Genomic DNA, 21,074 nt, shown 5'->3' with positions numbered 1-21,074 from the left:
CGATAAATACGCGGTCACACTGGTCATTTCTTTTTCTTGGTTTTACCGGGAAAAATTTTGGAACAATACCGAATTCGTTTTATTTTGTCGTGTAATTAACCGGTGGAAGCCAATATTAAGAAATTAACAAAATGGCGCATGCACGCAGCAACGATGTGCAACGTCTTCATGTCGACAGGCGTCTGCACAAGCTGGGACGCACATACAGACATTCATTTCCTAAATTCAGTCATCCGGAATGCATTGGGTTCTTCAGCATCAACTCTCAACAGGAGTTTGAGGACAATTCGAGCGGTGCCAGCTACCTGTGGATGCCACCAAAAGAATCCTTTCCACTGGACCTAAAGGCCGGATATGAGCGGGTCATACGCAAGATAGAAAAAACGGGAATTGACGATTTGGCAAACCTTTTGAAGTACATTTACAATCATCAGCAGCTGTTGACTCCGACCGAGTCAAAATCGCTCGCTTTGCGCGCAGACTTTGTCGCCTGTCGCGGCGTGCTGCGGCTGCTCATGTGTATGCCGTACGAGACGCGGGACGATTTTTGCGTGAGGGCCACCAGGCTTAATGGTACCATTTATATTGCCAAAATTCAGACCGATCAGCAACGGGAGGAAAAGGTTTCAATGACTGAGCACTCCGCAGCAATGTGCTCTTGGGGCTTCAAATTCGAGCAGTACATGTCGTCGCCAGTTCCCAATACTCCGCCCGACACAAGTCTCCCAGTGAATGAGGCCGTAGAGTTCAACGCAATGTTTCGCTGTTCGTTGCAGGGCATGCGTTTGCTCTATGGAGCCGAAATGGATGGCATCGTCAGCAGGAATCCTGTGTAAGTTCCAGATATTTTCCATTCATTTCCATTCAATTTAGGAAATAATTTTTAATGTTAACTTTTTCGTTTGTTTTAGTAACTTCAATGATCCTGAAGCCCTCAAGAACCTGCAGTTTGTGGAGTTCAAGACGGGTGCTTTCGAGGCAGAGGCCAGGCAGCAGCGCTCATTCAATTTTTGCAAGTCTCGTACCTGGTGGGGTCAGTCATTTCTAGTCGGCGTCAAAACCATTATGGTTGGATTGCGCGATGGGGACGGTATATGCCATGACATTGTGCGGCACGATGTGGCAGAGTTGGCCCGCAACAAGCCCTGGAGTCCAACGGCCATGTTCAAATTCCTAGAGCAGTTTCTCAAGGAGCTGAAAAAACTCCTCGAGGCTATAAATGATCCACAGACAGTGGTCGAACTTGAATTCCTTCCCCACTCTGATAGCGTGTACTATCGAGTGCTCACTTCGCCGGAAGATCAAATAATACCCGAGTGGTATCGTACTCTGATGAAGGGTGGAGCCTAAACGCCCAATCACAAATAAAACGAAACTCTGCCAAAATGGCATGTAAAACCAAATAAGTACAAGTAGTTTATAATACAAAATACTCTAGAAGAGCATCTCCCCAATGAATGGGCAGTTTTATAGTTTTGAACTGAATGAAATTACTTTTTTTTACATTTGTAATATTTTTACAAGAAACAGACCTTTTGCAAAGAGAATGCAATTCACTAATTTATGATTTTAGAACCCAATAAGAAAAACATCCAACACTTAAATAATATATATGTACCTAAACTCTTCGAGTATCGGGCATACAAATGTAAGTACTTACACTTTCATTATAAGAACCTTCAAATACTCACTGATTTCAACTACAACTACGACAAAAAAGTTGATTTAAGACAATAAAGGAAACTAGCTAAATGCCACAAATGTTTTTCACCGCTTGTCTCGTTGGATAATTCATGCATTTTTTAATTGAAAAGTAAAGTGTGTTGTGTGTACAATATAACATTTAATTAATCACATTCCATTTTGTCTAAAAGCTAAACATAAGACACACCGGACGCCTGTCAGTCAGTCACTTGAGGTCACTGGTCTCGAGGAACGGCATAACGCTGGCCGCATCGATGGAGGAGCCGCCATACAGGGAATACTCTGCCGCTTGCGTGGCCGTGCTGGGGGGCCGACGTCTGTCTGCCCCTGCTGGTCCAGATCCCGATCCAGATCCATAATAATGTGACCCAGAGCAGCCAATGGATTCACGCTTCTCGATGACACAGTCAAAGAAGCGTGATAGCTTTACGGCATCTGTGGTGCCGGCCGCCAGACTTCGCGTATCTCTGCAGTTCAGCCAGATCTCTTCGGCTCCACATTTGTCAGCTGAAACACACAAACGGGATGTATTTAGAAATGGAATATAAAGGGGAATAGGGAGAGAGACCTATGCCACCAGCTTTTTTCAGAGCCGTCTTGGGTTGACGCTTCTCATCGATGAGATCGAGCTTGGTGCCCATCACCAGAATGGGTGTTTGTGTGGCGCCCAGGAACTCCTCCAAGTCGAAACGGACGTGGAAGGAAGAGTCTGTGGAATAGTTGGCCAACGGTGATGGCGGCATTGAACTGCCACGCGACTTGTACGTATCCTTGCCCTCCTTGTTGAGTATCTCGTGCAGCCAGTCGAGCAGCTGCTCTTGCGACTTGCCATTCGTCAGATCATGAACCAAGATAATGCCATGTACGCCAGAATAGAAGACGCCGCGTGTATTCTTGTGGCTCAGCGAACCGCCAATATCGAAGAGCTCCACGAAATACTGGCTCTGCCGGGCTGTGCCCTCCTTGAACTGATGGATCTTCACTTGGATGTTGCAGCCCACCGTCCAGCCTGGGCGTGTCAACGACTCATTGTGGGCAATCAGATGGGTCAGGCAGGTCTTTCCCACCCCTATTCAAGGTATAACATCAATAAGTTAGTTAGTTGTGGATTACTTTGGTGTAATAAATGCAAATAAATACCTGAATCGCCAACAATAACAATACGTACACGATTGTTAGCCATTTTTGTTGTTTACATTTGTAAAATTTATATTTACATTTTGTTGTTGGCTGGAGACTTATCGATGAAATATCGATATGACCGGTTTTATATACGCGCTTCATTTTCCGTGTCCTGGTTCAGCCCATCGCCATTTGTGTGTCGTGCAACAAGGATCTCACAGCTGGAGGGTCTCCCCTTTATGACGGCTGCGTTAAGTGTAAATATTGCCAAGGTGGGTCTAATGGATCATATATTCTGATATCTATCATTGTGTCTCTCCGCTTCTAGCCGCTGGCTGCCAACGACCGGCTGGAGAAGTTGAGCTTTAGCAGGTCCTTTATTCGAGACAGGTGGGCTTCTCGAGAATGAGACCTTTTTTCTCGACATCGCCATGCGAGAGAAAAGGAATGAGGGGAACTTATTTTCTTAGTGCTGGGTGTATTAATGAATCGATTATATTACTTTGTAGGAAATGGGCTCTTTTATTGGGTCAGGTCTAGTTTTTTCGAATAGTTGTTGTGAGGCGCCATAACGTAATCTCGACCGTTTATAGACCTAGAGATTTAAACCAACAATATTTGATCAGCTTACCGATATATATCTAAGAAGATTGCAAGGTGTGTGACCTAGGGGAGGAAGTCATTAAAACAATACTGAAACTTTGAAAATTGTCACGCTTCACAACACTTACGATTACTGACATTCGGAAAATAACTTTTAATTTCGCAAGGAATTATTTACATTTGTTTGTAGAGTATCTAAAGTCTTTAAATGGTAAGCTTTTGGCCAGAGGCAGACTTCCAGGCCAGGCTTCAATTTCGTGAGCGTGTAAACTGGGTTTTACCTTAATTTGCTTTTAAATTTGATAACTTACAACATACTGATTTGTTTATATTTTTTTTACAAGGCATATCATTCAGAGATCGAGGAGTTCCACAAAACGGTGGGGAACATGGCCATCTTGCCGCTACGCACCCAAGTGCGAGGCCCAGCGCCCAATTATAATGGTGATAACGACATCATTGATGAGTCACTATATTACTTCAAATCGAACGTTTTCTTTCGCGAATACGAAGTGAAGGTTTGTGCATACCATACCCACATCAGACAGAAACATGTACATACATTCACTACCCCCCAAAAAATATTAATTCATATCTAATCGCAGTCGGAAGTGGACCGGGTTCTTATCTATGTAACGCTCTACATAACCGACTGCCTGAAGCGATTGGCGCGATGCAACAATAAGAGCCAGGGACAGCAGGAGCTCTACAGTCTGGCCATCTCAAAATTTGACCTGCCGGGCGATCCTGGATTTCCGCTGAACTCGGTCTTTGTCAAGACAAACGAACCGGAGCTGATGCGTCAGTACTTGCTGCAGCTGCGTCAGGAGACCGGCAATCGTTTGCTGGAAAAGGTCTTTGACACGTCGGACGATAAGCCCAGCAAATGGTGGCTATGCTTTGCAAAGAAGCGTTTTATGGATAAGAGTTTATCAACGCCAGGAATGTAAGACTTTCTTACGTCGATGAAATGCGTTGATCTTGACTGTTAGATTTGAGACTTGTTAAAATACCAAATATTTCGATACTTTCCGATAAGTGTGAGCGGTTTCTAGTGATGGGAAACATGACGCCACCATGAGCGCCAAATTCAAAAAGGCCAGCCACTCACGATTTGTAATCATTTATTAAAATTATTTTCTGTTGTAGATCATTTTGTTGTTTCTCTCTTTCTGAAAGCCAATTAAAGTTCCATACATACAAAAAATGCACAGCTTAAAACTATAAACAAACAAAAAAAAATGGAAAAATACATTGTATAGGAATAAGACTTAAGACTAAACGAATTTTACAACATTACAGCGCATTCACATAATACAGAAATTACAGCATTATTTACAAAGAAAGACTTGACAACGGATTTACCTACTTAAACTGTCTTATAATCTCGACGATGCTTTGATAGGTGCCAGTGACAATGCCCAGCAGAGCCACTGCCAAAATAAGTAAATTCTTTGCATATGACCAGTGCCCCAGGCCCTTGGGCACCTGGGCACGTACTACGAAATCAATGAGAACTGGTATAACAAAGGCCAGGCACGTCGAGCAGAGAGCTCCGATTAGCGATATGAAAAGATTCAGTTGGGGCACCACCAGAGCAACGCCAACTGACAAATTGAAAGGAAATAGAAAACATAAACCTTAGTAAGAATCAGTTGGACAGACATGGAGGCATCGAACTACTTACATGTCATCATTACCATAACGAAGCGCAGGGCCACTTGCATGCTGATGGGATACTTTTGGGCACAGCTGTTGGACCGCTTAAGCGGCGGCCAGAGTATCTTCATCATGACAAAGAACTGTATGGGATAGCCAAGAAATACGCCCAAAGCGGCCACAACCTTCACCACCTGCGACAAGCTGCGCGAAGAAGATAAGAGAAGATTTAGTTACAGCTTCCACCTGCTTTGAGCAGAACTTACACATCCTCCACAACGAGATTGAGGGTAATGCTGCCGGCCACATCCTCGCCCCAGCGCACATAGCTGACGAAGCCCGTGAAGATAAACAGGGCCGTAGTGAAGAACATGGTCGAGTTAAGCACTCCAAAGCGGCTGCTAAAGTTCTCCGGCTTTCGCATCGAATTGCGCAGCGGTAGGATGAGGGCAATGCCCTCATACGAGAAGAGGGCTGTGCCAAAGAATAGCGAAAGCTGGGACCCACTGGTGAACAGATGCCGATCGCCCAACGGTGGCATCGGTCCGTCCGAAAAGGCTATGGACAGCGTGGCAATCAGGCCAAATAGCAGTGCAACATTTGCAAAGGCCGACACCGGCGAGATGTACTTGAGATTGGTCATCAGTGAGGGGATCATGGCGGGCAGCAGGGTGATCAGCATCACCATACTCATGCTGATGTCCACTCCATTCTGTTGCAGTACCTGTATCAAAGAGAAGTGTAGGGATTATTTTATGGTAAGCCACTTTAATCAATTAAAACTTTTCAAAAGAACGAACCGAGTTGCAACCACCCATGCAATTATCGCAGCCTGTTGAAGTTGGAAGTCGGACTCACCTGATACAAATTCTCGGTGATGAAGACAAAGTAAATGGCGCAGAAGCCGAATTGCGTGACGCACAGGAACATCTCGACAATGAGCTTCATGATGCGCGACATGCGACGCAGGGGACGCGGCCCATACTCGAAGCATTTTTCCACCGTCTCTGGGTAATCGAAAAAGGTGGCGCCCGGCGTCCGCTCTACGGCTAGGACGGAGCCGCGAATCAGCATCCGTTCGCAGTGGACACACATCACGGCAATGATCGGCAGCAAGATGGTGGCACCCGCCAGTCCGCCATTCTTGAAACAATCACCCATCGCAAAGAGACCAGCGCCCACGCTGCCCTTAAAGAGATGTGTGGCTGCCTCCAAATTGCTGGTGGCATGACGCCTTTTCACCGGGCTGCTGCCCTCCACATCCGTTGCCTGTTTCTCCATCTGATGGTCTCCATTTGCCGTTGCTGTTACCGTTACCGGTGTTATCTCCAGTGTTCTGCCCATTTCGCCAGCTTCGATGGCCTTCTGTTCGCTGACGCTCTGCTGCTGCTTTTGCTCTTGCTGTGTGTGGTAATGAGACGGAGTCGGACGTCGTTTTAAATGAAATTGAAAGTTTTTTAGTTTCTATTCCGCCCTCTTCTTCCCATTCTACTTCTGCACCTGCATCGGCTGTTGTGTGAGATGAGAGCAAGCCTAACGGTTCTTCAAATATGTCTCACAAGTGGGAGAGGGACGGCAAGCTTTTAAGAGAGGATCTATTTCGTACTCCTTCTACATCTGCTGTTACTATGAGCGTAGGGAGAACAAAGCTAATGAGAGTGAGGGACAATAAACAGATGAGCTGTTAATCTTCGCTCTCTCTCTCTGATGCATTACCCCATTACATTTTTCTTGCACTATCCACTAACCCCTTGTATGAAAAATGGGTGGCAATCATAAAACAAATATCTAATAGAAATAAAAAAACATTTGAAAGTAAATCAAACAAATGCTTTCAACTGCGGGGACCAGGAAGGAAGGCTCATTAACTTTGAGCCACTCAAGGTTGTTTTGCCAAATCATTCCAAATAAATTAAAACTTTTGAGTAAATTCCGGTTATTTAACTCCCCCGAAACGCACGTTGATTTAATTGTTGTTATAATTCACAGTGACGCAATTTGCACATATTCACAGAGCCGGTAGTAAATCACTGACATAAACCAATCCATATCACATAATCCATCAATATCGTGCCTATTTTCTTTTAATTAGAACAGAATGCTCTCTGATAAGCGATGCCTATACATGGTAATATCTCCGATAAGCATCGATCGGAATCGAAGTCTCATACTCGTTTCAAATTTAATTTTCACCTTTCAATTGCTCGATCAATGAAGGGGAATAACGAGTACGTACGAGTACAATTAGACCAATGTATGTTGTGGGTTTTCTCCCGGCGATCGTAGGACCGTGCGCGGCAAGAACTCAAACCAGACTCAATGCTCGAGTTGGCCAACAGAATCGGGTTGGGGCCCCCGGCGGCGTCAAGCAAACAAAAAGCGAAACATCAGCACTCGACATATGCCATTGTGTGTGTGTGTGTGTCTGACATTGTTGTTTGAGCGAGTGTGTGTGTGTGTGTGTCTAAGCACTGCAAAAATGCATATAACGGTTATCGTTTAAGGGGAAGGGCAAGCTAGGAAGGGAGCAACACACAATCACGAAAATTCTCTTCCCTTAAACTGATTATCGAAAAAAGCTGAACAATTTAGTGGCATTCTATTCCGAAGGAAAGCGAAGGGAAGGGATCGGATCGGAGAGCTTGCAAATAGCATGGATGCAGTCAATCGATAAACGATCAGCAAGCGATGTGGATCAATGACGATTAGCTGCACAGTTAACAGAACAGCACTTTAATAAATTTGCTGAAAATAAGACTAATATACACTGATAAAAGCACCTGGTATTAGCTGCATTTTATGATGAAAAACACCACCCGTTGGTAATATAAGCTCGAGGTTTGTATTCAGAAATTAAAAAAAAAATTAATATTACTTATCTAAAATCTTAATCTTTAACTATAAAAAACTATACAAAAAAAATCATTATATTGCAAGGCAAACCACACCACCTAGTGGCCCGGTTAAACATCAAATATCATCAAGAGGTTTTAAAAAATACTCAAATATTAATACAACAACCGAACCTTCGTGGTGAATGGTCATATTTGGTAAGCCATTCGTAGCGAATGTGTCGGTTCGTTTATGGGAAATTTGTACAGCAAATAAATAAATAGCAAATTTAAAAGTATATCCGGCTAAAATAATGGTATTACTTTTTTTTATAGTCAATACTAAAAATGAGTATAGGGGTATATTTGATTTGTGGTGAAAGTGGATGTGTGTAACGCCCAGAAGGAAGCACTCTCCGGCTATCCGGCCGGATGAGCGCTTAGATCTAAGAGCTACAGGGATATCTCACTATTATAGGTATATTTGAAAAACTTCGCCCGCCCTCTTCCGGCCCCACAAAAGACGAAAATCTGTGGCATCCATCCTCGTTTTCATACAAGAATTTGGATAAACTCCAGATGTACTCGTATGTGCATATGTATTTCTTTGGAGTTTATAAAAAACTACTCCCACACACTCCCACAACTTTTCATTTGATTGTTATTGTCCCCATGCAAAGCTCTCGACAAAGATCAATAGAAATGGAAAAATCCCCCGCAGCTTTAGCTTTAACTGATTCCAGCGCGAAATAAATTGCTCGCTCGCCTGCAACTCGGAAATATCAAAAGCCAATCAGCCAAGTGGTTAATTTTATTACAATTGGTACACCTACGTACTCGTATTATTTTCACTAAATTACTCCATATTTCAAATATGTCTCTCCAGACGGAACACATTTATGGGTACATAAAATCTCGGAATTGCCTTTGTCAGCAATCATTCAAAGTTAAGTTTCAAATGTGTACGGGTGTATACTCGGGCATATTTGTCGCTGATTGCGTCACGGCATTGTGGCACTGAATTGGAACAGCAGCAGGCCGGTCGTCGTTCCAGCCCGCCAGCAGGAAGTGGTTCGATCAGGTTCAAGGATCCGGTGGCGTACCGGAATTCTGTATCCGAATCGGTATTTCCAATGCACGTGCCCATTGTCGGATTTTTTTTGCGAATCGAATTCTTGCTCGTTTCTCGCTTTGGATGATCGTCGGCCCAGCGCACGTTTCGTGATTGTTACACCTGCTCCTCTCTCCCTATATAGTACATGTATGGCCCTCTGCGACCAGCCCCCTCTTCAGGGCCCAGCAATGCCGTGGCAGTGGAACGCATGGAAATTTACCGAATTGATTGGAGGAAACGTTTTATTTGGGTCCGGTGCAAGCGCCAGTTAAATGAATTGCATATTTGTATACTCAGAGTACTGTGCTTTTCGCTGCATCTCTTTCTATCGTTCTCACTTCTTCCAATCAATCGAGCCATCAATGCGATCGATGTTTACGGAATTCAGCAATTGGATTATATAAGGCGTATAACCAAATGCATAACAACGAACAGGGGCTTAGTCAAAGGGGTACTTGTCTATTACTGGTATATTAATGATCTAATACCCCTGGTCCACTCTAGTGTATCTAGTCAATTGCTTTAACAATTTCCCATAAGCGAACGAACACATTCGTTACGAATGGCAAACGACAAACAGCGAATGGGCTTCGCGCACGAATTATTTCGGAATTAAACCCAGAGTAATGGGTCTCAGATGAATATAGAAAGGAAATATTTAAATAGTATAGGAAAAAATAGAACCAGTTGATCAGAAATATGATCTTTGAAAAGAGTAGTTGCAAGAAAGTGGTTTTTTGCCATCACACGTAACCGTGGCCTGTACCCAGGCAGGGCAACCACATTTGTTTCATGAAACTGTGGCATATTATTTCTCCATGTACATATGTACATACATACACACATGAGAGCTTTAATCGAAATTGTGAGTTGACCACACATTTGGGAGGATCAATATCCCTCCAATCGACGCCCATGACTTCCGCATATGCATATCTAACGGCATCGACTGCAGTTCCATTCATTGTTTCAAGAATCGTTTTGAAGGTTGAAGGTCGCCTCTGGGCAATGGCAAAACAGTTTTCGATTAGATTGATTCGGATTCGAATTTGGTTTGATTCGGATTAGATTAGTGTAATTCCTTGAAACACAATAAGAGAGAGAGAGAGAGAGAGAGAGATAGAGAGAGAGAGAGAGGGAGAGTAACTCGTGCAGATTGTTGTGAATTGTACGAGTACGCACACGTCTTTCTATAGACGGAAAGCGAAAGCTAGCTAGAACTATGGAACAACTATCGATCATATAATTGCAAATTTTTCACACGTTCTCTCTCTCTTTATCTGGATAGCGCGAAATAGGGGTCAATGTTAATGCTAATGCGATTCTTCAACACCAAATGATAATCTCTGTCAAATTAAAATCCATTTCATTGAACCCGTTTCGCAGGTTGATTAGTATTCGTCGCCCGAGCTGCTGTTTTGAACCTGTTTGGGGAAATTAAATAAAAAATACCTAACGCTTTCTGAGTCATATACCATACACTCGTAAATTGAATCTGTTGTTTGAGTATTCGATAGGCATATATTTGATGGAGGGCTAGAGATCTGAGACACTTTTGTGCATCGTAGAAAACGTTTATCCTGGACATAGAGTAGAGGTCCCAACATTTGTTAGGATGAGACATTTTGAGAAGCGCAGGTGCTATACCCATGATCCACTAGTCCACATTCGTTGCACAAATGTCCCATAAACGAACGGATACGCTCTTAAATGTGGTTTGGCTAATAGATTTGGTGGAGGGGTACAATTTAAGATAAATAATTTGTGCGTAAGAGTAATTTATTGCACATTCGCTGTACAAATTTCCCATAAGCGAACGGATACACTCGGCAGCCCTTCCATTTCTACTTCATAGCATTTCAATTTAAACCAAAATCCAAATAAAACGAGGGGGAACGTTGTGAGTTGCTGCGGACACCGCAACTCTACGGTTATACCCGATACTAAGTCAGTATGGCTCTCCTCCGGCAGACGCCGCTAATATTTAACGACACGACAAAGAGTGCGTGCGAGAGAGACAGAAAATCAGTCTGAGCGTGACGTCGGGCGCTGCGTAGCCAGTGCAAATTGATTTGCTCCTTTTGGCTATGAAAATGATCTGATCTGATCCAGATTCAGCAACCTGATAGATATGGTTATTATCTATGATTCTGCGTTTTTAGTTTTCTCAAATCTGCAATATTGTGGATGCAACAGATTTTCGTCCTTTGTGGGGGCGGATGGGGGGGGGGCGAAATTCTGAGATATACGTTTTATAGTGACATCTTAAAGGAGTGTGTGTACCAAATTTGGTTACTCTAGCCTTAATAGTCTCTGAGATTTGTGGTTGCCTCAGATTTTCGTCCTTTGCGGGGGCGGAAGGGGGTGTGGCGAAATTTGGACAGGAAACGGTCAAGGTCCGATATCACAGGAGTGTGGATACCAAATTTGGTTGCTCTGGCTTTTATAGGTTCTGAGATCCTTGAACTCATATTTTGCAATTGGCAAAACCGACCATGAAACCTGTGTGTTAGAGTGAGACAGAGCGAGAAAGAGTGAAATTGTTTTCGTGATTCTGGCTGTAATAATTATACGATCTGGTTCAGATTTTGCACTCTAGAAGATATAGTCATCTTCTACGATTCTGCGTTTTTAGTTTTCTCGTATCGTCAAAATTGTGGATGCCACAGATTTTCGCCCTTTGTGGGGGCGGAAGTGGGCGGGGCAAAGTTTTGAAATATTTTTGGAGCAGTGACATATCACAGAAGTCTGGATCCAAAACATCGTTGCTCTAGCTCTTATAGTCTTTGAGCATTAGGCGCTGAAGGGGACGGACAGACGGACAGACGGACAGACGGACGGACGGACAGACGGACAGACAGACATGGCTCAATCGACTCGGCTATTGATGCTGATCAAGAATATATATACTTTATGGGGTCGGAAACGATTCCTTCTGGACGTTACACACATCCACTTTTACCACAAATCTAATATACCCCAATACTCATTTTGAGTATCGGGTATAAAAACGTGTATATATGTATATATTAATCATAAGAGCAAGGCCACACATCTGTCATTTTCTTGTCATTTGCGATGACGTCAAAACAAAACGTCGCATCGTTTATTTTCACTTAATATCTAATAAAAAAAAAAAAAACTAAAATAAAATAAAATTATTAAAGAATCAATTATAATAAGTAAAATGCGCAGCACGCTCACAAAATACACGAAAGAGGCACTAGGCTAAGGCACTCATATAGTCGTACATTGTATGTATGTACTCGCATATGAAGGTATGTTGGCACTTTCGACCAGTAGTAGTTTTTCGTTCCATTTCGGTCTGAATAAATTCGTATATGAATGTGTATTTAATTGTATTTTTTTTTGTTTTGCTTTGATTACGGATAAGGTGGATATCTCTCCTAAGATACTGTGATGATTGTTTGCTGATGATTCGATGGGCATTTCTGTTAATATTGTGATGATCCTTTGATAGTCTCTCTGATTAATATTCTCTGATGATCCTCTAAAGAGTCTTCTGATGATCCTTTAAAGCGTCTCCTGATGATCTTCTAAAGAGTACTCTTCGCTGATCCTTTAATGTTCTTTTGACGATCCATACGATCCCTTTGATGGTTCATGAATGATGCTGTGATGGATACTTTGGTTCTCCCTTTGATGATGATCCTAATCAGCTCCCTCAACCATTCATCTCGCCAAAGTGATTGACAATCTGCTTGAGACTCTCATAGGAGCCCGTGAAGAAGCCCAGAAGTGCCACCACCAGGATAATGAGATTTTTGGTGCAGACAAACAGGCCAGGTCCCTTGTTTGGCTCGCTGCTGGCAATCAGCTCGATCACAGGTGGAAATACCAGGGCCAGGGCCGTGGAGCACAAAGCACCAATCAGGGAGATGAACAATCCCAATGCGGGCACCATCTCAGCGATGGCCACTAATCGACAGACAGAGAGATTAGTGCTGGGTAGCTGATCGGCAGAAGGAGTACATAGCCTAAGTCTATCTGGGATACTTACGCGTAACGATCACCATGATGGTGCGGAAGGAGAGCTCGCCGACCAGCGAGCGGCCCGAGATGCCACACAACTGCTTGGCATTGGGCCACATGATCTGGATGGCCACAAAGAACTGCAGGGGATAGCCCAAGAGGACGCCCGTGGAGACCATCAGCTTGACGGCCTGTGCCAGACTGTGGGAGCAGGAAGGAAGGGTTCACGAATGAGTCAATGTCAATATGGATGAGTCTGGAATGCGGCTCTGCACTGCACTGCACTGCACACTCACATGGTATCGCCAAGATTGAGTGTGAGACTGCCGCCAACCTCCTCGCCCCACTTCATATAGCCAACGGAGCCTGCAAACATGAACATGACGGAGACCAGAAACATGCCCACATTGAGGACCCCCAGTCGGCTCTCGAATTGGCTTGGCTTTCGCATCGCATTCTTTAGTGGCATCACCAGTGCAATGCCCTCAAAGGCAAAGATGGCGGTGCCAAAGAAGAGAGCCAACTGGGAGCCGCTTGTCCAATAGGCGCGCTCCTTAACCTCCGGCAGTCCATCCTTCAGAGCATAGTAGAGGGTGATGGCCAGGCCCAGGACCATGCAAACATTGGCTATCATCGAGACGGGCGTTAGCCACTTGAGGTTCGTGATCAGGGAGCTCAGTAGAACGGGCACAAATGCCAGCAGCATCACCAGATGGACATCCATGTCAATGTTGTACGCTTGCAGGATCTTCAGAAAGGACACTCTTGAGCTGGATGTTCATCCGCTTCCTGCCTGCTCATCCACGGCACTCACCTGCTTCACATTCGTGCTGATGAACACAAAGTAGATGCAGCAGAAGCCCAGCTGTGTCACACAGATGAAGATGTCCACCAATCGGCCCATGGTCCGTGACCAACCCCTCAGCTTCATCGGTCCGTTCTCGAAGCACTGTTCCACCGTCTGGGCATAGTCCGCGCACACAGCATCACCGCGCAGATCGCGCATCTTCTTGGAGCAGGCGATGAGCACATGCTGGCAGTGGATCGACACTACGGCAATCACCACCGTCAGCAGTGGTGCCACAATCAAACCGCCATTCTTGAAGGCATCGCCCATGGCAAACAGCCCGGGTCCAATGTTACCCTTGAACAGGTGCACAATCGTCTCCAGGTAGCTTGAAAATACACGATACATACATCATCATCATCGTCGTGGGGCACCACTTCGACAGGCAGGTGGGACTTCATGCGGGGATTCGGTTGGAGTTTGGGTTAGATCTTCCTTTGATGGTTATTCGGTTATCAATGATATTTCGGGTAATTTTAAGTGGGTTAGTATTTCCATGAAGAGAGTTTAGTAGATGTACTACTGCTGATGCAATTGGTTATTCCATAGAGTATACGATGGACTCTGTAGATTGTTTGAATAGAATCCGCACTGTACCCCAAAAGCTACCTTCAAATTGATTGTTGGCTTATCCACGTTTGTACATTCATAAATCTTTGTATCCATTTATATTTTATCTCGATATTGACTCAAAATACACTTTTACCTTTGCTGCATGCAGTATTTTAGTGGGAACTGTAACAGATCGATTCACTATAAGATATGATTCCCATAGCTGGATGAAGTTCGGTTTCGAGTAGAAGTTAGAAGAAATAGGATTCTTAAAGTATAAGCGGGATTCTTCGATGGCATTTAAAGTTTAGATAGCACAGAAGTCTATAGTTTAAGTGGAACAATTATCGCTGGTTCGGTTAGCTAATCTTTTAATTACTCTTTGACAGATTCATAGAACGAAGAAGAGCTGTGGATGCATTTCGCTGCAGTTCGATTGCTGTGATGGAAGGAAGGATTATTTTATATAACTAAACGATTATTGTCTCAGAAATCGGTTTTAGAAGTGGAATTTGTTATTTCTTGACAGTTTCAGTAAGTTTTTAGAAAGCAGGTTCTTCCATTAGTTGCAATTGAAATAATTGATTGATGATGGTTCTTAGGATCAAAGGTTGGAGCAGAATTCATTCGAGTTAAGTTAGCAATAGTCATACAAGCGTAGATCAAAGGTTAGTTTGTTTCTTAAAAACGAAGGTCATAGGTTAGTTGGTTTATTAAAAGCAAAGATCGAAGGTTAATTGGTTTCCCAGAAGCAAAGTTCGTCGATTCGTTGATGGAGATATATGTACATAGCTGTATCCCTGATCGACTAGGGCACATGCGCATCGTGTTGATTCGGTTGTACGAATTTCCCCTAAACGAACGGATTAATATGCTGCTGGTAGTACAGTGATTGGGTTGTTAGGTTCTAATTGGTTTTTGCAGAACATTTGATTGGGTGTTTTGGTTGTTTTTGTGATGTTTTGGGATAGGCATTGGGATTAGTTTTGGTTTTGGTTTTGGTTTTTGGAAGGAGCGGTTGGTTATTCTCGGTTTTGAGTTGGTGGGAAATTAGTAGAGGAGAGGATCCGAAGAGGATAAGCTTTCGGGATTGGGCTTCTTTTGCTATCCATACCTTGTGGGCGGATGGTACTCCCCATGTTCGTTCTCGTCTTGGGGTTGCTTCCGTATGGATTTTCCTGCCACTTCTACTGATCCACCTCCACATCGTCCTGTCTCTGCGGCCTCCTGGATGGGTCCTGTCATGGTCCGATTCTGGGTGGGACTCTGCTGGAACGTAGACTTCTCGGTTTGTTATAATGGACAAAAAAGTAAAAACAAACTTTAGTACATAGCTATGTTTAATAAGTTTTTCGTTTCGGCTTTTGTTTTTCTCTATTTTGTTGGCAGTTGCTTTTTTTCCTTTTTGTTCACTTCCCAAGTGGTTCAAAAATCTTTAATCATCTCCGGGGAATCCCGTAGTTCAGTGGGGAACAGGAAAAAAGACAATGTGTATCGTGGAATCTTTTCCCATCAAGTAATAAATCAAAACATAAACGAAAGGGAATTCCCAGAATTCATTCCATTATTGCGCTGCTTTTGTGATGATTTGGACTATAAATTAGGCTTCTAACTGATTGCCAAATGCTCTCTAATAACTAAACTAGAGAGAGACTAAATCAAATCAAATCAGAGCCAATTAAACGGATCCATAAAAGCGAAAATTGAAAGTATAAGCGAATCGCTATCAATAATACCGACGCATAAATACAGTGCTGTTACCCTTTCAATGATACTGAAACGATTGCCAACACATCAGCCAGACATTAGACACTCTAAAAACACAGATAAAGATGCGAGATATCTGGTACTATATTGCACTATAGCACGTGCCTGTGGCTTCGACTAGAACTAAATGGGAATCAGTTCTAGATGGTCTATATCCACTAGAGGGTTCTCGAGACTCGAGTCGATGGATGGTTAGTTTCATTAATTTGGAACAATTATAACTATAGTTATCTTTAAACCATTCCATTCGAATCATGTTCGTGCTCCGTTCCGTGTGGAATTTGTACAGCGTTTCAATGTCATTCGATGCTATCTTTGGGAACCTGATATATGAAAACTTTGCACCATTTCCCTTGCATCCTTTTCTGCAATAAAACACGTTCATTCCATAACGACTATCGATCCGTGAATCATTATGCACTCGTTCTATGTGAATCAGGAATCATTAATTGATGGTAAAACAGTTACCAACTCAATTATTGTTTTGCTTTGATATTTGCTTTGAGAAATGTGCGAAATGAAATAGTTACTCATTTCAATAGATGATTCATGTATGTACCATCGATAAGCGATATGGAATCTCTTTATTCTATTTTCATAGTATCGAAACAGAAGCCATCCATTGCGGTTCATTCAACCCATATGCTCCATCTGTTATTCCAATAATGGAATAATCAAAAGCCGATGAGAAATTACGACGGTGATATCGGTGATTAGGACTTATGATATGATTTATATTTTACTATAAAATGCCACGAGTCAGATTTCAATGGGATCTTATTTATGGCCTCGCCAGATACTGCCACCACAGCGAAAATGGCAATTCGTGTGTCATTCAAGTGTCGAAAGTGTCAGCATTCCTCGGCATCTCTGTTGCCAGGAATCGGGAATCGGAAATCGATATGTGCATTTCAAGAATCATAAATAACGACAGAGTTATCGCAAACTGATTTGCTTTTTGGCTTCATATCATTAGAGAGCTCTTTTCCCAACCCACCATCCGATGAGAGCTCATTGAGATTACGTCCCGCATGTCGTATACGCAATCTCTTAGTGGTCGACGTATGAGGCGCCCCTGACGTGCCAAAGTGCTCTGAGGAATGGTGCTGTAGAGCACAAGAGAATTCCAGGTACTCTCACTCTAGAGCTAGACAACGATTTGCTATTGTTGCTTGTGTTCTGCGCTTATCGGCAACTAAAGCCTTAAGTTTAAACAAAGTATAAATTGTTAATTGTCGTGACCTAGGAAAAACGAGGTACCACGATTAGGGGGAAGCGTTTATTGGCATTTACGAAAGATCGTTGCGAAATCGAAAGCTAGAAGTAAGTAGAACCCTTATTCATTGGGGCACTTACATCGAATACACTTTACATCGCTGCACAAAAATTTCCACTAAGCGAAAGGGGTATACCCAACGGGTGATTCGGCTTTAGATGGTTGTTAGCCAAGTTATAGTTAACAGATTAATAATGTTATCGTTGGTCTTCTTTTGGAGAAGATTAAATATACAAAAATGCATTATCAATGCAAAAGAAAAAAGTAAAAGAATGTAGATTGGAAATATTCGAATATTATAGGGACAAAATACAACCAAATATCAATGATGGAATATTTTACAGCTTTTTTGTTATGGAAATCACTAAAATTCGTGATTCTTAAAATCTGTATGGCTAAGTAGGGTATGGAAATACTGTGTTGAGTGGAAATTTCTTCTATTAGGAGTTTTTATTAGTAGTAGTACTCTAAAGTAAACTAAAGTGACTGGTCGTAAGTTTAGTTAATGATAGATAACGCCAGATAGGTAGATGAGCAGCCTTCAAGTACGTGGCTATATCCATCCCGCCGACTCTTAACCCAAGGCAGGCCTTTGGCAAAGTGCCTGAAGTTTATTTGTGGTCTCTGTATTTTCTTTCTGCTCTTTCTGTGCTTTTTTTATTTTTTTTGTATTCATTTTTTTCATTTTCAACTCAATTCAATGTCTTTAAGTGGAAAATTTTCCATGCCACGACAAGTTTCTTGACGTTGGTCGGTCAGTGGCAGTGGCATGGGGCATGATTATAAGGGGGGTTCCCGTTCTCGAGGGTTCACTGCACCACAGAGGCACAACAAACAAATGGGTTTTGTTAAGTGTTGCCGGAAATCTGTGAGAGAGAGAACCTTGATTGGCTTTTATTGGCAAAGCTTTTGTATTGCCCCTCCAAACCCCACTCTCTGCCACTCTGTGGCACTGACGTATGCCAGATAGTAACGTACAATACACATATCTTTACAATGGATAGTATGCTCGGTTAGGTGTCTGGGCAAGCAGAGCTCTGACCTTGATCAAAAGCAAAGTGCATAAAAGTGTGAGAATTTCCATTCCTTTCCATCATTTGCATTTTTAATAACCGTTCTCTCAGGCGTAACTATGCAAAGGTCAGTGGCGCCGGCACTGCGGAAGGGGGTCATAAATCTTACATTATCTATTCATAATCGTCACTAAACTGACAGTGAAAAAATCCAGCCCATAAATCCAAGACCCCGTTGTAAGATAAGAAATAAATAAAAATTTCCAATCGTAATTTTACGTTCAAACGGAAGTTATGTAGATCTATTAATCGTAATCTTACTAGAGCACCGCATGCACGGGCTGCGATTCAAGAATCGCTTCGTTCGATCCGTAAGAATCAGCGATTCTGTTTTCTCATAACTTCGAATCGCTTGCCCAAGACGAACTGAATGAATCCCGAAATTTTTACTGTGTCAGATCCGAATCGATTCGGATATATTCTCGCTCACTCTCTACTTGATTTACTGGTAGAGAGAACGAAAAAGCAACACACAAAACTTGTTACCAATCTCCGTGTGTGTACACGTAGTATGTGTCGAATCACTTCAGAAACGTGCTTACATTAATCCGCAGTGCTCGGACTCAGTTTTCAGAGATTCGAATCTGACCAAAGGCATGATTCAAAATGATCGAAAGCTGAATTTCTATCAATATTGTGGATTCATGCAGGGCTCTTTCTCGTAAATATACATATGTTCTGGCATTCCACTGGGACTTGGAATTGATTTGTTTACTTCGATTTGTGTGTACAGAAAAACTCACAAAATGATAATCATAATATTTAATCATCTGGGAATCATCTTCTGTTCTTTGATAAATATTCTTTCTTTGCACAACTCTTTGTTACAGCTCTCTTGTGCGATTTATCCTTATAATTTTTGATTGTATATAACTTGTATAATTTTTAAGGGTATCAAAACGATTGACCCTTCTTTGGTTTGTATTATTATTCATAGTCTGTTTGATACAAAGTTGTGATAATCATAATATTTAATCATCTGGGAATCATCTTCTGTGTTCTTTCTTTGCACAATCCTTTGCTACAGCTCCCTTGAGCGATTTATTTAAAATGTATAATTTTGAAGGGTATCAAAACGATCGACCATTCTTTGGTTTGTATTATTATTCATATCGTTCATATTCAATTATTCATACGCATTCATGCTTGTTCATATATGCATATTTATGCAAATCGTATCCAAATACTCAGACGCCCTCTGCAACCCTCTGCACTCCCCCTCCATGTGGACGCCTCTGCTTGACATGTGCAACAGCTGTCATACAAACCAGCACACAGACACACACACACACACACACACACACACATCTGAAGCTGTTCTTGTTCTGACTGCACTGCTGCGCTGCTGCTATTGCCAGCTGACTTTGCACTTGAATATATATTTTTTTGTTGTTGCAAAAGAAGTTTTAATTTGTGTTTTTGTAGCTGGTTTTGTTTGGCTTTATGCTGCAAGCCAAAACAAAGAAAAGAAGTTCAAAGAAACCAAAAAAAAAAACAGAACTGATTTCTTTCAACCACTCCACTCTTCTCCCATACCCTTCGTAAGCCTCTCCCCTTCCAACAGCCTCCCCTTCCAACACTTGTTGCTGTTGTTTAATTTGGGTTTCACTTTTTCGTTTTTGCTTTGTCTTTCGCTTTCTTCTTCGCTTTGACTTTTGGTGGCAGAAGAGTATTATAGTTTGGAAGAGATGTTTGAAATGCGGTATTTGTTGCTGATCAGCAACATTATATAAGCAATACCATATGGATGGCAATGGAAATCAGTTTTCCACATAATGTGAGAACCCAGCATACATAAAGCATTTAATATATTCATAAATATATTCGATAAAAACTTTTCTTAAGAACTGTTTAACTCTAAGAAACTACTTTCCCAATGAATTCTTTGATATGGACTGATATAAAATTGTTCGATTTGTAAGGCTATACAAGCCAATCTATGCTCTTCTATCAGATAATTCCAGACAAAAATTCAAGCAAATTGATTTGATAGGGTATCCATAATTCGAATACCTGCTTATCTTGTTCTTAATTTTAACGGTTTCAATTATAACACTCTACACACCTCTGCATCCATTTCGTTGTTGTTGTTGTTGTTGTTGTTGCTGCTGCTGGTGCTGCTGCTGCTGCTGTGCGTTTCTGTGTTGTTGTCAAAGAACTCGGTCAACGTACGAGACGAATGGTTTGTGGGGGGCGTGGGGTAATTTACAAAAACCCGAAAAAAAATATATGTATGTATGTGTAAAACAAGAAAACACCCAACAAAAATCCACACGTTGAGCAATAAGAAATGCGTAATTTTGGCAAAGTTCTTTCTTAATTTAAATGATTTATTTTTAGAGCCTGCATTTGGTTTTGTTTTAATTTCTTATGCCGCTCGGCTGCGGCTCCTGTCGAACGGATGGGTTGGTGGATGCGGATGCGGTGCGTTCGTTCACCGTCAGCGTTCTGTGTGTGTTAATCGCTCCACGAAATTTTCAAGACTGACGGGCCAACGCCAACGACAACGACGACACCGATGGGGCCGGACCGG

The 21,074-nt window shown here is 42.4% G+C and overlaps 5 protein-coding genes across 9 annotated transcripts; 2 read left to right on the top strand and 3 right to left on the bottom strand.

The window, feature by feature from the left end:
• Nucleotides 1-106: 106 nt before the first annotated feature.
• On the top strand, nucleotides 107-1,752 carry LOC6600674 (decapping nuclease DXO homolog). Its single transcript, XM_002025711.2, has 2 exons — nucleotides 107-832; nucleotides 912-1,752. The coding sequence occupies exons 1-2, from the start codon at nucleotides 132-134 to the stop codon at nucleotides 1,348-1,350; spliced, it is 1,140 nt and encodes a 379-aa protein (XP_002025747.1). The 5' UTR covers nucleotides 107-131; the 3' UTR covers nucleotides 1,351-1,752.
• Nucleotides 1,753-1,777: 25 nt separating this feature from the next.
• Nucleotides 1,778-2,892, bottom strand: LOC6600675 (rab-like protein 3). The gene is made up of 3 exons (XM_026992825.1): nucleotides 2,845-2,892; nucleotides 2,273-2,773; nucleotides 1,778-2,211 (listed from the first exon to the last, which is right to left on the bottom strand). The coding sequence occupies exons 1-3, from the start codon at nucleotides 2,885-2,887 to the stop codon at nucleotides 1,910-1,912; spliced, it is 846 nt and encodes a 281-aa protein (XP_026848626.1). The 5' UTR covers nucleotides 2,888-2,892; the 3' UTR covers nucleotides 1,778-1,909.
• Nucleotides 2,893-3,603: 711 nt separating this feature from the next.
• On the top strand, nucleotides 3,604-4,577 carry LOC6600676 (actin-related protein 2/3 complex subunit 3). Its single transcript, XM_002025713.2, has 3 exons — nucleotides 3,604-3,640; nucleotides 3,774-3,947; nucleotides 4,035-4,577. Exons 1-3 carry the CDS (start codon nucleotides 3,638-3,640, stop codon nucleotides 4,377-4,379), a joined length of 522 nt encoding a protein of 173 aa, XP_002025749.2. The 5' UTR covers nucleotides 3,604-3,637; the 3' UTR covers nucleotides 4,380-4,577.
• A 78-nt stretch (nucleotides 4,578-4,655) lies between these two features.
• On the bottom strand, nucleotides 4,656-20,633 carry LOC6600677 (proton-coupled amino acid transporter-like protein CG1139). Of its 3 annotated transcripts, none has more exons than XM_026992808.1 (5): nucleotides 20,607-20,633; nucleotides 5,947-6,489; nucleotides 5,355-5,812; nucleotides 5,117-5,292; nucleotides 4,656-5,036 (listed from the first exon to the last, which is right to left on the bottom strand). In XM_026992808.1, exons 1-5 carry the CDS (start codon nucleotides 20,616-20,618, stop codon nucleotides 4,795-4,797), a joined length of 1,431 nt encoding a protein of 476 aa, XP_026848609.1. In that variant the 5' UTR covers nucleotides 20,619-20,633; the 3' UTR covers nucleotides 4,656-4,794. The 3 variants fall into 3 exon arrangements, with proteins under 3 accessions (XP_026848609.1, XP_026848610.1, XP_002025750.1); XM_026992809.1 differs by lacking the exon at nucleotides 20,607-20,633 and adding an exon at nucleotides 7,325-7,391; XM_002025714.2 differs by lacking the exon at nucleotides 20,607-20,633 and adding an exon at nucleotides 7,282-7,387.
• Nucleotides 12,207-20,634, bottom strand: LOC6600678 (proton-coupled amino acid transporter 1). Of its 3 annotated transcripts, none has more exons than XM_026992807.1 (6): nucleotides 20,607-20,634; nucleotides 15,540-15,691; nucleotides 13,841-14,201; nucleotides 13,323-13,774; nucleotides 13,055-13,227; nucleotides 12,207-12,972 (listed from the first exon to the last, which is right to left on the bottom strand). In XM_026992807.1, the coding sequence occupies exons 1-6, from the start codon at nucleotides 20,616-20,618 to the stop codon at nucleotides 12,719-12,721; spliced, it is 1,404 nt and encodes a 467-aa protein (XP_026848608.1). In that variant the 5' UTR covers nucleotides 20,619-20,634; the 3' UTR covers nucleotides 12,207-12,718. The 3 variants fall into 3 exon arrangements, with proteins under 3 accessions (XP_026848608.1, XP_026848606.1, XP_026848607.1); XM_026992805.1 differs by having other exon boundaries at nucleotides 15,540-15,706; nucleotides 20,607-20,632; XM_026992806.1 differs by having other exon boundaries at nucleotides 15,540-15,694; nucleotides 20,607-20,629.
• Between the last annotated feature and the right edge of the window lie 440 nt (nucleotides 20,635-21,074).

Source organism: Drosophila persimilis, unplaced genomic scaffold, assembly GCF_003286085.1.
Source record: "Drosophila persimilis strain 14011-0111.01,24,50 unplaced genomic scaffold, DperRS2 tig00000793-arrow-arrow-pilon, whole genome shotgun sequence".
Taxonomy (NCBI): domain Eukaryota; kingdom Metazoa; phylum Arthropoda; class Insecta; order Diptera; family Drosophilidae; genus Drosophila; species Drosophila persimilis.
This window is presented reverse-complemented; position numbering and strand designations above follow the sequence as displayed.